Source organism: Uranotaenia lowii, chromosome 3 (genome assembly GCF_029784155.1).
Source record: "Uranotaenia lowii strain MFRU-FL chromosome 3, ASM2978415v1, whole genome shotgun sequence".
Taxonomy (NCBI): Eukaryota; Metazoa; Arthropoda; class Insecta; order Diptera; family Culicidae; genus Uranotaenia; species Uranotaenia lowii.
Genome location: NC_073693.1, coordinates 80,713,408 through 80,735,205, shown reverse-complemented (window position 1 = coordinate 80,735,205; position 21,798 = coordinate 80,713,408). Strand labels below are relative to the sequence as shown.

General features: G+C 30.6%; 1 protein-coding gene across 2 annotated transcripts in view; it reads right to left on the bottom strand.

Moving 5' to 3' along the window:
• Window positions 1–21,798, bottom strand: part of LOC129750510 (semaphorin-2A) — a 402,306-nt gene that overhangs the window by 62,076 nt on the left and 318,432 nt on the right. For both annotated transcript variants that reach the window (XM_055745474.1, XM_055745473.1), the window contains one exon: window positions 2,503–2,610. In XM_055745474.1, the coding sequence (XP_055601449.1) occupies window positions 2,503–2,610 (108 nt within the window). The remainder of the gene's footprint in view (window positions 1–2,502; window positions 2,611–21,798) is intronic.

The window sequence follows — 21,798 nt, the reverse complement described above, 5'->3', positions numbered from 1 at the left end:
GATACTAATACAGTATCCACGATAAGCTTCTAGGGTTATAAATGAACACTAATACATACAGGATCTCAATGAAACTTCATGTTTCCTCTAAAGTTTAACGAATTTCATTGTTACTTTTGAAATATGTCCTAAAAATTTAAAATTAGAGACATAATTTGTATAATGAAGCCTTTTGAACAAAACAGAGAACCTTATTTCATCGAGATGAATCTACGTAAAACCTGAATAAATTAAAATAGTTTATTCATCTTCGAAATAAACTATATTTCCAAAAGCAAAAGTAATATTGCATTTATTTTGATACTGCAGTTCTTTTAACAGCAAATAATCATGCAATATGGAATTCCATTTACATTTCTTATGTGAAGATAGCATATGTATTTCATTATAAGCAAATTTTATTAAAAATCAACTCTTAAGTTTAAATCCTGTGGATGATTCTTTATCAAATTTTACAAGAAAAAAAATAAATCAGAATATTTTTCATATAAGATAACTTGCAAATAAAAATTAAAATCAACTTTTTTATTTTTGATTAACAGCTGAATTGTGTATACAAATCTGCGGTATCTTGCGATTTAAATTTCTCAATGAAAATCTTTTTTTGAGTATTTTTATTCCAAAGTTTCCAGCCGAATTCGATATTGCTTTTCAAATATTATTTCTGAACCTGAATTGAATATTGAAAATTTGAATTTTGAAATTGTTTCTAATATTCAATACGATTTCTGGAGCGTATTGAAGAACATGTCTGCATCTAAATTCCAGATCAGAATTTTAAATATCAGCCAATAACTAAATTTATTTCAAAACCCTTAATCATGAATCTAAAATTTTTATTACGATAGTAAGGGTTTGATTCTGAATACAGTATTTTATTTTTTTTTTGCTTATCTAATAAAAGAAGTTTTTTTTATATTTGAATATCCAACGAAGAATCAGACTCTGAATTTAAAATCCTGGTTCGCCATTTTGAAGCTTTTTTTATGTTTGAGTTCTGCTTAAGAGTTAAATTCAAGAACTTTAAATAGAAATATGAAACCAAATTTCAAAATGATTTGGTTTTTTTTTCTTTTTTTTTAATTCGGAAAATTTTTAATGAAACATTAAAAATGCATATAAGCATGGAAAATCATAAATTTAGTTTTGAGCTTGTGATATAGCTCAGTTGGCAAGTCTGTTGTCACCTGAGCCGATATCCGTGAGTTCGAGCCCAAGAGTAAACATCGAACACAGTTGTACCGGATAAGTTTTTCAATAACGAGCCGCCAACTGTAACGTTGATAAAGTCGCGAATGCCATAAGGCAGGTAAAACGACTATAATCGGAACAAATAAAAAATTGAGTTTTGAAAGAAATGCAAAACTAAATTAGAACCAGGATTTCAGAACAATTTTCCATTTTAAACATATTATCATAATTTGAACAGAAAATAAATAATCTTCAACTGGGTACAGAATTAAAAATTATGATTTTGATTTTGATAATAAAGATCCAGAAGAAATTCTTGTGAAACTGTTGTAGACGGGGTCCATTCTTAAGGTTTCGGCATTAGTTTCGAGTAACTTTTTATAATTAAATTGTAAATTTTATGCGTCGAGTTGAATATCTTGCATGCTTTTTCTAGACACTCAAGGGGGGGGGGGGGGGAGTTAATTCTCAAAACTCCCATTGTTTCTACGGCGCGCCGTGGCGTTGACTTTGGTTTATATATTTAAAATATATAGTTATATTTAAAATATATAGTTAAAATATAAGTTTTTGTCGAAATGGCGGACATTTGATGTTTACAAATTGAATTTATATTTGTTTAACCCAAGTTCATAATTTATAGACTGGAGTCATTTTCGACAAAAATAAAAACAAAAAATGATGATGGAAATTCATAAAATTCACCTTACGATAGTGTTTCTAGACTGGATAAAATTAAAAAACTCTTCTGATATTTTTGTTGGAGTTTTTCAAGTCTCGCTTTTAGGCTTATTATATAAATAATTTTCTCACACATTTTCTAAATTGCAGAACATTTAACTCATGAAAAAAATATAATTATTTTTTTTATTTTTCGATACCAAAACAAATTGTTTTAGCCAAATAAACACCTTTTTCTAATAATAATGATCTGGCCATAACAATTACAAAAGTACAATTTGAGCTTGGTTTGGCATGACCGTAGGCCCAAAAATACTGTGTCCAGCTTCTTATTACATGCAAGGTGTTCATTTTGGGTGACAACATTTCACAACATGATTGAATCATGTGTGTTTTCAGTCCTTAGTCTAATTTTAAAAAGTCCAAGCAATTTTTACAAAAATTTTCAATGCTCAATTCATCCCATATCTGGTATCATGGGAATTGATCTCTAACTTCATTGTAATTCCCTGAGTTATTTCTGTTTTCTTCGAGTATCGAAATCCAATTTTGCATTCCAATTATTGGCTCCAGTAACCAGGTAGGTTGGTCTTAATTTAGGAAATCTCTTAGTCAAGCTGCATAACTTACGTATATCACCACATCCTTGGGGTTGTGCGCATTGGTGCCACAAATGTACAGTCGATTGCCGTTGTCCATCGGTTGTATGACCCGTATGTGGTTTTTACAGTCAAACATCTGGAATGGAAAAGAGAAAAAAAAACAGTGAACAATAATAAAACCCATCAATTGATAAGATCAATACGCCCTGGATCTGAAACAACAATTACAATTACAACAACTATCACCCCCAACCCTCCTCAATATCTACACAGAGTGTGGTCTGTGGCAACTTTCGAACCCCTCAGAGGATTTCCCCTCAAGCGACTGACAACGAAAGGAGAAAAAACGACAAACATTCCTCGACTTCAACGAGCAGAGCTTTAATTAGAAATATCAACTCGGAAACATCAAAAGCAACCAATCATCACCCCAATAGGCAAAAGTGGGGGCAGACGAGGAGAACGGATGAAAAAACCTCCCCCGGAGAGCATCTTCAATGGAATCCTTCCCAATACATTGAATGAATGGAGTAGAAGCTCCAGCCGATTGTTGTGATTGATGTCATTCGATTGTTTCAATCGACTGCCACAAACTGGTTGCTCACACTCAAACTCACAGACACACCGCGATTGGTTGGAGTCTGGTACGGGGTATCGATTGCCGATCCCTCTCTAGCCCCATTTCATTCACTTCTTGCTGGCTGGGACACAGTCCATTGTCGTTGATTCTTCCATGTTGCTGGCTGGCTGGCTTGCGGTGAGTGTTGATACTTTCATCGATATTGTCGTAACGACTACCTCCTAATACACGACGACAAGGCGGGATGATAAGAAAAGACATCCAGGTAAGGGGGGATGATGTTCGGGGAAAATACTCTCGGGGAGCTGCTGGTGGGGAAATGTCGGAGGAAAGTTGTGCTGATAAATGACGGTAATAAATTCGAGCGATTTTATTAGCCCGGTAAACTTTACCCGGATCGATCGGTCTTTTTGCTCGATTTGAGAAGTCGAGTAGGGGAAAGGGTCGTCTGGTAAGATGGCTAGGAACATGGACAACCTGAATGGTTTTTTCAAATTTAAAGTTTAAGCGTGGAAATTAGTTACATTGCCGTTTGTCTTTGATCTTCAATTTAATCAATTGCCAAAGTTTTGGCAAAAGTCATACATGCGTGTCCTATTCTTTCGATAATAAACAAACAAAGATTGTAGGGAAATGGGTTTAGACTTAAGAACTGTGTTAAGTTCATTATCACTACAAATGGACTAAATATTTTTTTTGATGAATCTTTTGACACGTTCCATAGTGCCATAAGTAAACTTTTTCGGTCTTTTTTGAGTTTTTATAATTCTAAAAGTCAACCACTTTATTGCAGAATGACTGAAACAGTAGCAGATGTTCGAAAAATAAATTTTTTTTTGAATTTAGTATGATTTGGTCACCGAAAAATTTAATAAGTTTGTGTAATGCTCGATTTTTTTTCTTGTAACGTAAAATCACACTAGAATTGATAATTTTTTATTTCAGTACATTGTCATTTAAGTGTTCTTCCTGTGTCTTTAAACGAAATAATTACCCACAATTTGATATACGAAGAAAGCACTTTTCTTATTGAACAATAACAAACAAAGTTATGTCTCTTCAAAGTCGTGGCTTAAATTTACTCAGTTTAAACACAACAAGGTTGTGAACTGAATTTACGTCACAAAATTTCAAGCTATTTTGAACCATTTTTTACAGGCCTCAAAATTTGTGTTTACTTTTAAAAGTGAAGTGATGTCAAAGCATCTCCGTTACATCTGGTGTGCCTCAAGGCTCCCATCTCGGTCCCTTATTATTTATCTTATACGTCAATGACATTACTTATTTACTGAACCAGCTAAACGTGCTTATATACGCAGACGATATGAAGCTTTATATGATAGTCAACAACGAAGAAGATTTCAGGGTGTTTCAAAATGAAATAAATATTTTTTACAAATGGTGCAGTAAAAGTCTTCTTGAACTAAACGTGAAAAAATGTTCACATATTGTATTTACAAGGAAAAAATATCCGTCATATGAAATTGTCACATTAGGAAATGAGCCTGTGGAGAGAATCAATAAGATAAGAGATCTAGGTATTATATTGGACTCAAAACTTACTTTTGTAGATCACTATAACTCAGTAATTCAAAAATCAAATAGTATGCTTGGCTTTATAAAACGTTTTAGTTATAATTTTCAAGACCCATATACATTAAAAACATTGTACACAGCTTATGTCCGATCCATACTTGAATACTGCAGCGTTGTGTGGTCCCCCTTTCAAATTTCTCATAAAAACCGTTTAGAATCCATTCAGAAACAATTTGTTCTATTTGCTTTACGAAATCTAGGATGGTCACAGAGCCAATTACCAAGCTACGAATCACGCTGTTTACTAATAAATATTGAACCATTAAGTGTTAGAAGAGAATTTGCTGCAATCTCCTTTGTAAACGACATAATTAATCAGCGTGTTCAATCTACTTATCTACTAAATAAGTTAAACTTTTATTGTCCGAGTCGCCAGTTGAGAACCAGAAATCTGTTTATTTTAACCTCTGCTCGAACTGATTATGGTAAAAATAGTCCAATCAATTGTCTTATGCAGAATTATAATAAAAACTACCAGAACATAGATTTTACTATGTCTAAACAGCAGCTAAAAAGTGCTTTTTACGGTGACAGGCACTTAAGAACCTAATATTGTAGTATTTGAAGTAATATTAAGATTGTACTTCTAGTTTTAAGAATATATATGTAGCCTACGATGTTTGGTGAAATAAATAAATAAATAAAAATAAATAAAAAAATCTAAAATTTTAATTTTTTTTAAAACTTTTTCCTGATTTTGACCCGTTTACACATGACAACATACTTTGAAATCGTGAGTTAAAATTCAGACTGTTTCTCACAATCTGTATTCAATCAGTCACAATTTTTGTTTTGCTTTGATTTCATTTTAAATAATAATCTTAAAAAATAAAAAATACACCAAATTGTGTTCGATTTATAAAAATATAACTTTCTTAAGTTTAAGCTGTCTTATATAGCATATTTTTTCAAGAAATTTACACAAAAAATAAAATATTGTGACGTGAGTTCACTCATCCAGACTATTGCAACTTAGCTGACTTTAAACCGATTTCTTCAAATTCTTAAATTCTTTCCGAATAATCTTGTCATTTTTATTTTCAAAGAAGATTTTTTTTTGTTTTTGTAAGAAAATGTAGAAGCTAATTTTTGAGACATAAATTCACTAATTTGCAATTGTTTTGATCGCTCTCTTATACTCCGCTTTTTCCATTGAATATTAATAATTTCTCATTTTTCAAACAATGAAGTAGTATTTGTTGGCTTAAAAACGTTTTTTTTTGCAAATTGCAAAAAAATTTGTTCATATAATTGTAGTTAATTTTTTTTGTTAAAGTAGCCAAACTTTATACTCTATACATCAAAGAAGTTTATATTCAAAACTGCATTAGGCATGTTAAAAAAAATATATTTTTTTTTCTAATGACGAAATAATTGACAATTTTAAGATTTTTTTATCTGAGCACTGTTAAATATCACGTTTCTTATAATTTTATTTTTTTTTTGTTAATTTAGATAATTTAAATACATTTTTGATGTCACTCCAGATAACTTTCTGACAATCTAAGAACAACTTTGTGTGGAAAATTTATTGTAGTTTTGAGATATTTTTATAAGAGTTTTTTTTTTTTGATTATTCAACAAATATGATTACTTGTGTCCATTTATTGTAATATCACAAGGAAAATATACACAAATTTTCGAATGCCATATAAACTGATTTAACTCATTTTTGCATATGCAGTTGACTTTTTCTATAAGCTTTCTTGTTTGAGATTTAGGTGACCACTTCGGGGAAAAAACAATTCTGGCTAAAAAAAAACTGTGCACATTTTTGGAAGAACTATAGAACATTGCACAGATTTCAATTCAATAATTTTAAATGAAAATTCGATTAACTTTACATCCATCCGCACAACTTTCCTCCAACATTTTCACCAGCAGCCTCTCAAAATTGTTTTCCCTAAAGATCATCCCCCCTTACCTGGATGTCTTTTCTTATCATTTTGCTGTGTTGTATTAGGAGGTATAGTCATTTTGATAAAAACAGATATATTTTATGGAATAAGTGTAAATAGCAAAACAAATCTTTTCAAAATTCTAAAAATTGTAAAATTTCAATTAACAAAACTATTGTTTCTCTGAAACTCAAAATTCTAAACAAAATGAAATATTTACCATTTTTTTACGATTAGGGTCAATATGGCCGTACTGTACTTTCTCGAAGCGATATCTCAGGAACGGTTGAGGATTCACGAAGTTTTCTGACTTTTCCAAAAACAAAATTATATAATAAATTTATAAGTTTTAGAATAGCGTTACAAGATCCAATCTGCACAAAAAGGACAATTAGGCGGTTAGGTCGTTAGGATCATATAGACCCAGATTACTATTTTGGATGTAAAATCACACCTTCTGAACCGATTTTCAAAAATTGTTCCATTTTGACTGTCCTTATGACTGCTATCGGATGCTTCTGAAATTTTTTTTGTTATGTTTTGGTAGCCTTCAGAAACCCTTAAAGTAGAAAAGTCCTTGAAAATGGGTGTTTTGTGACAAACATAACTCGTTTTGTTGAAGTCGAATTGAAAAACATTTGTTGAAATAATTTCAGATAGATAAAGGGCTATATTCAAACAATAAAAGTGCTTGGATTAACAGACCACAGCTGGGTATTTTGAAAGTTCATGGATGGTATTTATTTTATGATTTTATAACTAGAATTTCATTGGACTCATGTACAAAATATTCAATTTTCCATACAAACCTTAAAATTTAAATTTACTCATGAAAACGTTATTTAAAATTTCTGAAAAAAACATGGATGAGATTTGAGTTCAAACAAAGCTTTTTAGACCCCAGAGTTTGAGAAATTCAAAAATAACACTGAATCGACTCAATCTAGTTGAAAAATTCAATTATGTGATAATTTTGTAGCTTAACTTACAAGTGATGCGACAGTTTTTTTTTCTCATTATTCCACAATTTGTTGAAAGTTGATAAAGTTTTGATGAACTTTTTTGAAAACTTTGTAAAATATTTTTCTGTGGATTTCAAGAACACTTTGTGATCATTCATTGACAATGATTGAGCTTCTAAAGTAGAATTTCGACATTTTATGATAAGTTCGAAAGTTTTCTTTTTTTTTTAATTTTAAATAGAATTTTGTTTAAATTTCATATGTTTCGTGGCATTTAAGTGGAAATTATTTCAATTTAGCTATAGTTATCAAAAATTAATCAAAATTGTGTGGCTCTTTTAAGTTAAAATTAAAAAGTAAGAGCAATTATGCAACAATTTTACAATATTTGTGTTCGCATTGTTACCTTTTTGTGGCAAGTTTTTGGTTATTTTATTGGGATTGCTATCATTATTTGTCACAGTTTAAAGACAATTTTGATAGAATTCATGAACACTTTTATGGAAGCTTTTTGATTATTTAGCGACAAGTGTTAGCAAGTGTTAGCTATGATAATTTTTTGACTATTTAAAGATTTTAAGATAATTTGTATTAGTTCAGTGATATCTTTGTTATGTTTTGGGGTGTTAACAGTTTTGTTCACATTTTGTAGTAAAAAGGCGATTCGCAGAAATTCAGTTACATTAAAAAAAAAACTTTTCTATTCATCTTTCCAATTTTCAAATCTTATATTCTAAGTCCAAGAATATACATTTTTATAGAATTTTAACATCATTGTAAAATGTTCATCAGAATTTTCTGATTACTTCGTGAAAATATGGTCACAATTTGAATATCCGTTTAAAGATAAACTTGTATCAAATCTGTGACAGTCTTATGGCCATGGTATTAGGAAATCGTTGAACCGGTGAATTTTTTTTCTGATTTGATGATCCTTTTTTTTGACATTTTGGTGATTTTTAAAATATCTCCAAGAAAATAGGTTTCACACATGAGAAATAAATTTTTATTTTTTTTCCATTCGGAAAAAATTGACAACTCTGAAACTTATTAATTTTATTTGTTATAGTTTGATGTTTATTTTATTTTAATGTTTTGTTTCAATTATCATGATAATTTTGTTTCTTTTTTAAAGAAATTTTTATAACATCTTAGCATTTTGTGAAAATTCAAAAAGCATTTTTTTAACATTTCAATATAATTTTATGACATGTATTTTGTGAATTTTCTGACAATTTTGCAATAATTTGAATTTGAAATAAGAACAATTTCCAAAACAATTTGTTCGCAATAACACATTGTTTTTTTTGTGACCATAGGTATTTCAAAGCAAGATAAATTTTTGACAATCTTGTGACAATATTTTGAAAATGTGAGACAACTTTATGGAGAGATTAATCATCGTAATTTATGTTTGTTTTATTAATTTATCGGCCATATCGATGAAAAGTGATGTCCTTTTTTAGTAGGATTTAGACAACTTTTCAACAATATGAGCAAAACTTTGAAATTTTTTAGACAAATTGGAGATTGTGGCTTTATTGTTACCGTTTCATTATATTTTTTGTAACATTGTTGATACCCTATTAGCCCATCATATGAATATTGAATGAAAATTTTGTAATTATTTTGCAAAAATAATAACATAATGTTCTGACTCCTTCGAGAAGGTTTCGTTACAATTGTGCGAAAATCGAAAACTTTTTATCTTTTTTGCTGTGATTTTGGGAAAACTTTATGACAATTAAAAAAAATAAATAAATAAAAAAATAAAAAAAAATTGTCATAAAGTTTTCCCAAAATCACAGCAAAAAAGATAAAAAGTTCAACTTTTTGACAAGTTGATAGCAATTCAAATAGAAAAAAACAACTTTCTATCTTAATTTCCTGCACTGTAAAAAATGTAAAAAACTTTCTCATCAACCTCGAATCTTGGATTAACCTTTGAAAATTCTCTCTTTAAAAAAAATTAGTGCTCCAATTGTGTTATTTTCTTTTCAATCTGAAAGCTTTTTTGATTAGCATATATTATAAGCTTGCCGGATTGCCCGGTTTTTCCGGGTTTGCTTGGATATTTGATACAAAATGTAGGAGAATTCTGGTCCTGCCCGGTTGCTCGGATTTCATTGAAAAGAGTCAGGATTGATTTCTTAAATTCGCCTTAATCAAACTAAAATTCGTCACGACCTGTGGCGTAGAGGATATTGATGCATGATTAGAGTTAAGTAAAAAGGAATCAAAAAGTTTCATTGAGATCCTGTATGTGTTTGTGTTCGTTGGAAACTAAACAAATCGTGTTGTACTTTTTTTGTTTAAGTCTCCCAAACAAAACTGTTTTTAAGCAAGTTTTTAAAAATAATCAAGTAAGGTTTTTTGGAAACTTTAAAAACGATTTAAAATCTTCTGATATGTTTTGATCAAAATTACTTAACTTATGTTATTTTTCTTGTTGAGAAGTTTATAGATTTCAACCAAATTTTCCCAGATATTGTCCGGATTTTTGATCAGAAGCATTAAATCCAATGTCTGGATTTTGCCAGGTTTTTATTAAAATCAGCTGGTTTTGTCCGGCCCGAATTTGTGTGGAAAAAGTTCTGGCAACCTTAAAATATTATTTTATTTGGCTTTGTTGTGTCACCATATTGACACAAAGTCACAAAAAAAGTTTGGACTCTCTTTCATCCCAGATCTATGCGCATGAAAGTCTTTCCCCTTTTCAATTCTTGAACTATCTATTTGTTTATTGGATTCCATGAGGTGTTCAAATTGAGACAAAAAATGTTTCATTTCTTTTAATGTAATAACTTTTTCCGATGATATAAAATCAAAATAATAAAAAGTTCAACTTAAATGATAGAATACAAAGAAGATGATAGCGAGAGACAAATTGTGGTTAAATTTTTGTACTACGTATTGACATATCTATAAAAGTAATTGAGGCACTTTACTACGTATGAAAGTTGCGCTACAATTGTTTTCTTCATTTTTGAGGTAGCAAAAAATATCATTCAAATTGACCCATTCAATTCGTATTTGCTTCTACGCCAGCAACCCTGTCCATATTTGACGAAATTGAAACATTTTCATATTTATTTTGCTTCCACAGATTTGCGCAAAAAAATTTACAAATACGAACGTGCGCGGGGTGTTGGAAATCCATCATAAAATGGAGCGGCCATCGTTTGATGATACCAATAGGAAAAAATGAACCCCTTTGGATGAGTCGAAAAAAAAAAACCATCGAATTTACCGATTTCGGGAACGGAACAATTGATTTCTTTATCACTCGCATACCTCAAGTCGTAAAAAATTCATTTTCCCCGAATGGTGTCGTCAAATGGGTCGGATTTTTATCCGGCGGTTTTTTTTTCCTGTCGGCTATCTATATTTTATTTTATTCTAGATTCTGCGGCTTGCCCGCTCAATTTATGTATCATCAATTTATTGAATAGGATTTCTTTTTTTTTTATGATACTCAGGTGCAACGGAAGGTGGAAAATCAAACCATTTGGTTGAGATATTTTTATCCGTGCCCATTTTTATGGATAAACTGAAATTGAATAAATTGGAGTGAATCGTTCACAAAGAACTCTTTTGTGTTTTTTTTTTTCAATATTCAAATATTAGAAGAAAGGTTTATCATTGGAAACCTTTTAAGAAGTTTGCCAAGAGAATGGAATCAGGAAACTTATTTGTAACAAAAGACATTAAAAAAAATTTTATATTAAAAAAAAAATTAAGCTAAATATTCTCTGATCAAAATGAAACTTTTGCAATTTTTTCAGTATTCCGAAAGAAGGAATAATCGTAATCCGATACGCGAATCGAGTTGAAACAGAATAACATCAGCGTTTCAGTTTATCACTTTCCGATTTCGTAACAGAATGCATTACAGCGTTTTCGCGTGGGTTTCGTTTTTCCGCCGAATCCAATCATCGTCGACAAATCGTTCCGGGAATCGAAAAAGGGAGAGTAAAAAAATAACATTCAAACGCGAAAACTGGCGCAAAAGATTACCCGAAAATCTCCATGGGACCCTGGTGTCGACGATGGCTGAACGATAAAGCAAAATAAAATAATTGATGTCTATCCAATCCTTGGAGTATTTGTTAAAAAGTGCTCTTAATGTTGCGTTTTTAAGATTAAAGAACAGAATTGGAATATCTACCGTTTTTTTTAAACGATGCTTAAACTTTTTCAAAATATTACGAAAATCGTTAACAGGAATCAATTGTAGACGGTCATGATCCATTAAATTTATCGCACTGGACAAATTTCATTAATATTGTTTGTCGTATTTTAAACCAAAACTGTTAACACACTTTATTCAATGTAATTTTGAATTAGTTAAATGTTCACTGCAACCTTCTTTATACGTCATTATCCGTTTTTTACGGTTGCCATAAGTTTTTTGTATCTTATCAATTCTACATTGATTGTTCGATGATTTTTAACTGAGTTTTAAATGTCAGATACCAGAATTCGGGTGAGTTTTATAGTAAAACTGTAGTAAATTTGAACTGCAATTTACCATTTTTCTTACTTCACACACAGACCTGCTCTTTTACTATCAAAAGTCTTACATAAATCTCTAAAAAGTATTCACACTTTCACCATCTATTTGTTTCCTCTACCCAAAGCGCTCTAGCTTTGACCTTTTCGTCTAGTTTTCATTTCTGTCTTCATTTCTCTGTCATAATATTTAAAAAAGGACAAAATATTCACAAAAGTGTCATAAATTATCTCTTATTTCGACATGACATGACGTTTTTCCAAAATATTCATAATTTATTGCAATGGTGTCATAATACTGTATTCGAACATAAAAAGTGGCAAAAAAATGTTGCAAAAGTATCCCAAAGTTGTCAACAAACATTCACAACGAGGCTCATACTAATATGAAAAGGTACACAAAATTGTCTTAAACTGACAAAAAGTTGATTCACGACAAAATTTTTATAAAAAGGTATACAACAGACAGAAAATATAAACAAACGGTCAGAAAATTGCTACAAATTTGTTTTCAAAGGATCGGAAAACAGTCCTAAAAATGTCACAAAATTTTCAAAAGTGGACATTTAATATTGCACGAAATGTTTATAAATGTACAATGATCACAAAAATGTTTAAAAATTTCCAGATTCTCCAAGTTATTTATGAATTTGTAACAAAATGTGACAAGACTTTTGCTAAATGACACACAAATTTTTAAAAACTGTTACAAACTGTCACTTAATTTATAAAAATATTCATAGAATGATTCGCTTAATTGGGATAAAAATTAGCAAAAAAAAAAACATTTTAAATTTTTAATAAATTTGTCACAAAAAAGGTTTCGAAAGAGTAACCAAATATTTGAAAAAAATATTCTACATCAGTTACGAAATTTTCACAAAATACTCCAAATTTTTGGCCTATTTTTTTGCTAATTGGTAATTATACAATCATAAAAATTAAAAAAAAACCAATACTGTTAAGTCAGCGGTCGGCAACCTTTCGAGACAGAAGAGCCAAAAATTGCAAATCAAGGAAATATCCAAGTTTCAAAGAGCCGCAATTTATTTTATCCTTACTACAAATAATGGTGTTTGCTAAGATACATTGCATTCTGATGTTAACTCAGTTTTATTATCCTTTCTCACAACGCCACAGCTTTTCGTTGTTTTATTGGCAAACGGAAGCGATCTTCTTTCTTCTGAATCAATACATTTTCATGACGGGTGGAGCTTGGTAACGTTGAAATTTTAGCGATTTACCATTGTGACCTGATAAAATTTATCACTACGAGACGTAAATTAATATAAAAAAAATATACGAGGGTTTGTCACTATTATTTTTTCTTCAAATTCTACAAAAATCCCATAATTTTTTTTCCGGTTTTGGACACCTGTTAAAATCCATTGAGGTTCATGCGCATAAAGCTATCCTTTTTAATTGATAAATATTTTCCGGGCCAAAATTTAGCAATCGGTCGCGGTATGTGGTCTGTAAAATGTGGTTATAAAATTTTTTTTAAATTTTTTTCGCTACAAGTTCTAATTTTGATTTCTGATAAAATAAAAAAAAAAAGTTTCAAAAATTATAGTTTTCAATGACGAAAATGGAAGTTTAAATTCTCAATTCTGTTCAACATCGTAACCCGTCTAACTTGTTTTTTCTCCATACTAAAAAAATCTTAAAACTAATGTCTTAACCTCTGAGTCTCAAATATATCATGGATTCAGATTGATTCCTCTGTCAAGATTTTATTGAGTTCTTATCACAAATTCATATTTTAAATTTTTTTACAATTAGTGATTATAATTTTATCTCTTTGATTTTTTCAAACAGATTTTTTTAGTTTGTTGAATTAATTCTCAGTTATCACTTGCGAATTTGAAATGTTTAACATTATAGTAGTTTGTTGACCAATTTTAATGATATTAGAATCGTTGTGTGAATAAGTTATTCTAATTTTTCAATATTTCAAAACAAACCAATTTCAAATATTTCAAATAGTCAAAAAAAAAATTTTTAAAATGCGTTTAATTCTTGACAGATTTGCTGTATTTTAGTGTATCTTGGATTTTTGGAATCGTCAAGAATAGATTCAACCTATGATGTAGAAATATGCTGGGGTTCAATGAAAGTTTTGATAGCTATCTCGGATCTTCCATAACAATAAAAAATCTTACATATTTAATAACAGACATCTTACTATGGCTTTGCTACGCTGTATTTCATTTTTCAACGCACCGATTTTTTAAACTCAAATTTTAGTTTTTTGACGTTATTTTGATCATCACTTCATAGAACAAACCAAAACCAGAATTCTGATAAAATCTTAGAAATCAAAATCAACTTTTAGACATGACGTTTTAAAAATAATTGCAGAATTAGGAATAAGGTTTAGAATGAAATAAAAAGAAATTAAAGGTTGTTTGAAGATATTATAAAGTTTATGGAAGAAAATGCTTCTCTACCAAATAAAGTTTTCTTCGAATAAATACCTAAAAATATTCATACTATAGATGAAATTCTAAAATTAGACCAGCACTCACCAGCAACAAGCTTGAAAATTTTGTTCAGTCGAACTCATGTTCAAAATTAGAACGAAGAACTTTATTTTATTTTCATGGATTTTAAAAGGAACATTGAGAGATGGAATTCAATAATTGAAAAATTTAAAAAACAAAATGTTTAACCCTCATCCGCATTAGATTTCATTACCCTAATCAGCACTAGGAGTGTCAATTTGACACTCCAAGCTAAAATCGTCATTACTCTTTTTATTTCAAACCGATTACAATAAAACTTATATCACTAGAAACCTTGTAATGTCAGTAAAATATGTTTAGAACACTATATATAGCTAAAGCTTCTAGTTTTCTCGTTATTCAGCATGAAAGAAAAAAAATCCGAAAAAACATGCCTCAGGAAAACTGCTGTAGTTCATATATAACACGTCCGAAAAAATATTTGTCTGATACATATGAAAGCTGAAGTTAATGTCTACATCATGGAACAAAGAAATATTTTTTTAAATTTTTTTTAAATTAAATGGTCACAAAAAGTTCAAAAAAGTGGTCTGAAAACCCTACTTTTCATTAGATTGCTAGTAAATACTGTATGAGCGATGGTAGAGTTTTTTAAAAAATATGACTATAAATTTTATTGAAATTCTAATATTTTGCTGTCTTAAGATTTTCGATGCAACAAAAATTGAATTTACTGAAATTTTTCAAAGTTGACTACTTTGCGCGATTTTTTCACTAATTGAAATTTCATCTGTTTTTGTGGTCCGCCGTCAGGTTGTACCCAGATTTTCAGTGCTTTCTCACCGTTTGAAGCAATCAAAACTATATCCATTGAAAAGGGAATTTAATCTACATTCTAGTGAGGTGCAACAATTTACGCTGTGAGATTTCACAAAAATATGAAAATTATAAACGTAAAATCATTCCTGAATTTCTAGAACCACAAGCAGCGCATCCAGCAGAACGTGTTCGTTTGCTCTCCGAGTAGGTACGGTGGGTGGTGATTTGGGCAGAGAGCGAATTCGACAGACGAAATAATGATGCGTGTCGTGCGTTTCTTGGTTGGAAATTTTCTATTGACAGTAGTTCACGTTTGCTTGTCACGACACGCATCATTATTTCGTCTGTTGGCTTCGCTCTCTGCCCGAATCACCACCCACCGTTCCTACTCGGAGAGCAAACAAACACGTTCTGCTGGACGCGCTGCTTGTAGATCTAGAAATTCAGGAATGATTTTACGTTTATAATTTTCATATTTTTGTGAAATCTCAAAGCGTAAATTGTTGCACCTCACAAGAATGTAGATTAAATTCCCTTTTCAATGAATATAGTTTTGATTGCTTCAAACGGCGAGAAAGCACTGAAAATCCGGGTACAACCTGACGGCGGACCACAAAAACAGATAAAAATTCAATTAGTGAAAAAATCGCGCAAAGTAGTCAACTTTGAAAAATTCAGGTGAATTCAATTTTAGTTGCATCGAAAATCTAAAGACAGCAAAATGTTAGAATTTCAATAAAGCTTGTAGTCATATTTTTTAAAAAACTCTACCATCGCTCAGACAGTATTTACTAGCAATCGAATGAAAAGTAGGTTTTTTAGACCACTTTTTTAACTTTTTGTGACCATTTCATTAAAAAAAAATTAAAAAAATATTTCTTTGTTCCATGATGTAGACATTAACTTCAGCTTTCATATGTATCAGGCAAATATCTTTTCAGATGTGTAATATATGAACTACAGCAGTTTTCCTGAGGCATGTTTTTTCGGATTTTTTTTCTTTCATGCTGAATAACGAGAAAACTAGAAGCTTTAGCTATATATAATGTTCTTAACATATTTTACTGATATTACAAGGTTTCTATTGATATAAGTTTTATATGAAGTTCATAATAATTCAAACGACTTCAATGGATTTGACTTTTGGAGTGTCAAAATGACACTCTAAGTCGGAAAAGGGAGTTTTTTGTCCAGGCTTCCAGGTTTCGTCCATAAATAAAGTAAAGATGCAAAATTAAAGAACTTTTGAATTAATTTAGGGTCCCCGAAGAAATTTTTGTTTTTTGAAGCTTCTGAAAAAAGTTACAAGCATTCAAACTTGAAATAGTGTCAAAATGACACTCTAATGCGGATGAGGGTTAAGAAAGAAATTTTCATGCACAAAACAATCATTATCAGTATTCAAAGCATTATTAAAATCATCATCTGATATTCATATGTGATCAGAACGGTGGTAAAACAAATTTATTTTTAAAATATTCATTCAACAAAAACAAACTTAATTTGTAAAAAATGCTCGGATTTTATCCGATTAAATCAAAAAATCAGATTCAACGGAAAACTTCCCTTTCCAGCGGAGAAAAATTTCTCCATGCTTCCAAATGCTATATCAGACTTTTATGAAAAACGTTAACTGATTTCTAAATCTCAACTTGGTTGCAAACTGACAAGACGCTGTTAATTTGTTCCATAGTAGTTTTTTGGTTTATTTTTTAATCCTGAGAAATATTATCTGAACTGAAGGAACTTATGTTGCGTCCGTTTACGAGGATTTTCAAATTTTTCACATATTGAGCTAAAGAGCCGTAGTTATACATCCAAAAAGCCGAATGCGGCTCGCGAGCCGCGGGTTGCCGACCTATGCGTTAAGTGAAGCATCATGCAACACTTTTCAACTTCAATGGCTTCTCAAAAAAGTTATATTGACAGAAAATTATACAGCTTTTACATCAAAAGTTTTAAAGTCAACGGGATATCAAAATGACGTTGTCAGAAAAACTATTAGTCACCAGTTTGCTTTTAGTTCAATTAACAAAACATGCGATTTTCACCCCAATTAGAAAAAAGGGATAGGTTCAAACAAACTTTGTTTTTAATAAAAAATCAAATGAAATCGCTTGAAAATGTATAGTTTTTGATAAACTTGTTATGTTATAGCGCATGAAGCACCTATTATAGTAATATTTTGTTTAGTTCGAATCAAGTTTTTTTTTACTGTCAAAAATGTGTTTAACGAAAAAGCAAAAGGGGATTTTTTTTATTATCTGACGGGTTTGCGCCGGGGGTCTTCAGATTTTCCCCAAAATTGAAAATTTGGTTCATTTTTGCGACTCAAGAACACAAAAAAGTTGTGCTTTTCACCTGCTTTGGTAAGTTCTTTTGTTTCCATGTTGTTAGAAGTGCGCGCTAACTTCATATGTGTGTGCAGTTGTTCGACCATTGTTTGTTTTTGTCGCAAAAAAAAGAGATTTATCGTCATTATTTCTTTCATAACTATACAAGGAGTTGATGGCCCACTTTGGTGTCTTCAGATGAAATTTGCATCATAAATTGAGCTATTCAATGGTATTTTTGCAAAATATTCGGTGGTGCAGCCGGTACTTTTAGACACCATTTAAAGTTTATTTACAATTTTTCATGTTGAAGGTCTTTATTTATTTTTTTTTCAGCTATTTTATTTGAAAAGCTGATAAAATTTTTTTTTTTGTAGAGAAATGAATCCAACTTAGATGAAATTTCAAGGACTAGATAAGGGAAAATTGATGTTGAAAAACATGCGAAAAAAATTCGCCTTGTCTCCCGGTGAGACTTGAACCCACATCTTGCGCCTCTCCGGGGCCCATGTATTAACATTCTACTACAGGAGACCAACCTGTTGGATTCATTTCTCTACAAAAAAAGTTTCGCTGACTGAATGTTTGAGTCAAGACCCATCTTTGGGTCACAGTTTAAAAATAGAAAATAAGGCGGTGCCAAACACCGAATTTGGTTGGATATCCAAATACGGCAAACGCATCATTTCTCATCATAACTGACAACCCGTGCAGTATATGAGAAGGCAATGCAAATCTTGCCGTGCCTAAAATATCCAAATTTGAGTCCAACTACCGTAAGATGAAAAAGATGGGAATAGAAATAGACCAAGAAAAATGATTATGATCACATGGGAGAACTATTCCCTTCATTCCGATAGACATCGACACTCAACCAGTATAATATTCATACGCCAGGTTGGTCTCCTGTAGTAGAATGTTAATACATGGGCCCCGGAGAGGCGCAAGATGTGGGTTCAAGTCTCACCGGGAGACAAGGCGAAATTTTTTTTTCGCATGTTTTTCAACATCAATTTTCCCTTATCTAGTCCTTGAAATTTCATCTAAGTTGGATTCATTTCTCTACAAAAAAAGTTTCGCTGACTGAATGTTTGAGTCAAGACCCATCTTTGGGTCACAGTTTAAAAAAGCTGATAAAATTTCAATGCATTTTGGTGTGCTATTCTACAATTTCCGTTGAAAAATAACAGAGTTATGTAGCTTTGAAAAATGGTTATTTTTTATTGACAAAAAAATCTAACCGAAGCTAACTCAAAAATAAAAAATTTAGAAATCTGAAAAAATACATGTATTTTTAAGTCGCAAAAATGAACCAAATTTTCAATTTTGGGGAAAATCTGAAGACCCCCGGCGCAAATTGTCAGATAATAAACCCCATAAGAGTGCTGCATACATTTATAGGTATTTAAATACTACAAAAAAAATTTCTAGCTGAAGTCATAAAAATTAAAAGCTGTCAAACAGTCTCAAATCGGAGAATAAATTTTTGAAAAACTATCATTAAGTTGTCACTCATTCAAATCAAAGTTTTTATACATTTAAAATAAACTGTCTCAAAATTTTAGTTAAATTTTTACAAAATTTGATTTAATTGTCTTTTTTCTATCAATGAACGACCACAAAAAAGTAAAAAAAAAAAAAATGACACTTAATTTTCAAAGAAAGTGATTAGAATGGATCAAAAATTTTTACTATTCATAAGTTGTTGTCAGATTTTTTTTTTAACATTTGGGCAAGTACTGTCATAAAGTTTCGGTGAAATTTCCAAAAATGTTTATATATTCATCAAAATAGGCTCATAGGATTTTATCCAGAGATTTTTCAATTTTTAAAATTATCTCTTCAAACATGCTTTTTTCAAAGATTTACATATACCAAAATTTATCTCAATCAAAGAATAAGAAGGGTTTAAGAAGGGGCCTTCTTTCTTTTAAGAGAATGTTAAGATGTTTTTGACAGTCAATTGATATGTTTTTGAATATTTTAAGTTTTTGTTTTCATTTTATGCGCTGTTGGAAGGTTTTGGACGGGCAATTTATTCTCGAATGCGTCTTTTGAGTGTCTTCACAGAAACGTTTTTTGTCATTCGTTTAATATTTTTATAAAGACTTTAAAAAGGTCTTTTAAAGCCTTCACGCCTCCAGCCCACTTGTATGGAATTCAGTCTTTTGAATGTATTTGATCTTCTTTCTCTTCCAAAGTTCAAAGGTTCATGAAGTCTTGGCCGAAGAAACGGGAAAGTGGGGAGGGGTTGGCGGTAAAACCCCCCGCCATGAGGGTAAAAAAAAGTTTGCCGCAATTTTCTCCTCCAAACTAAAAATTTCAAATTATTATCAATTTTGATGAACGATCAAAATGATTCAAGAGCAACAATCTCGCCTCAGAACTAAAGCAAAAACCTCTAAATTTTACCCCAGGTCCATAATTCTACTACAGTTTTTTTTTAAATTTTCTCACTTGCTGAAATTAAGTTCCGAATATCTTATTTTAAAAACATTAGGTTTGACTTGTCAGATGGACCAGATTTTTCCCGTTTTTTTAATACTTTTTCGCAAAACCAAACCATAATTTGGATCATTGGCAATCTCAATTTAAATATTTCAAAAATTAAATAATTTCAGGAATCCTTCCAGTAAGGCCAATACCAATGGCCAAAACAACGAGCAAATTGTAAATTTTGTATTTGCTTAGTTTTGACTGAAATTTCACTTAAAAATTAAAGAAATATCAGTCTTTAGAATTATGTATTAAGCGTCCAATTTTGTTGTAGAAATTTAATCATTATTACCATGAACGTTTTTTATTTGGCAGTTTGAAATTTGATTAACTAATGTGTTTCAATAAAAAAAAAATCAATTGTTTTGCTTAAAAATTTGAATTCGAATATTTTGAATATTGGTGGACATTGGGGAAAATAGCCCGACTTCACATGGTTCCCATTTTTGCGGGAAAAAATCTGGAAATCTGAGGTCAGTTTTAATCCGGATTTTGTGGTTCCAATTTTTTATAAACATTAAAATTCGATGTACGTGATCAGATTTTGGATTCTGTATTGAGTTAATTGTTTTTGGATTTCAGTTTGGATCATCGTACGGATATAATCCTGCTTCGAATTATGTTTTTGTTTTTCAAACTTAAACTTGATGTTTATTCTATATTCAAAACTAATAATTTCGGATTATGAAAAGTAAATATGAAGCCCTTGGAACCAAAGAGTTATAAATGCATAAAAGTTGATTACGAGGAAACGCACTTTTAAGTTTATCATATATTTATCGACAATTTGTATTTTTTCCTTCGAACGTTAAGGTATGTAAATTTTATTGTAAAGATCTGATAAAATCACAAAATATCGTTTAAAATATGAAAAACTGTTTGGCTTTATTATCTTTAAATCGATCATTTTTGCACTTATACCCCTTTGGCTCTGAGGGCCTCCTATATAAAATTGCATACTTTTTTTTTTAATTTAGATTTTAAATTTTTCTATTGATTCTTTCGCATGATCGGAACTTCAAAATGATCAAAGCTCACAAATTTCATTTAGATTCACAGGTCCCATTTCGAATTAATATCTGACAAATGCATTCATATTAAATGCAAAAAATTTAGAATACAAATGATCGATTTCTGATCGAGGGTTCTGATACAAATTTCTTTTTTCGGTTAAAAATAAACAGGAATGTTATCTGAAACTAAGATTCAAAAATGGTTCTCAAATTGGAATTCAAATTTTAAACTCAGAACAAAACACCAATGTAAGAATGACAAAAGTGTTTTCTGGAAATTTAAAATTTATAATTTTCTCATCTACCAAACCGAAAATGGCGTAATGATCCAACCAAAAAGTTAAAAGATCATGGATCGATAAAAAAAATAAGTACAATTTAACACAGAAATCCTTGATTTTGATTTTATTTTATTGTTTTGATTCTAGTCGCTTCACAATTTTAAGAGAATATATCAACATTGCATCCATTGTTCGCCAACAGTTAGAACTGTGTTCGATGTTTACTTTCGGGCTCGAACTCGCGGACATCGATTTAGGAGGCAATTGACTTGCCAACTAAGCTATATCACAAGCCCAACTTTAATGAATGGATCATTCATTGTGATTATCAATCCAGCAACGAATCTACGTCGGATTCCTTCAATCGCG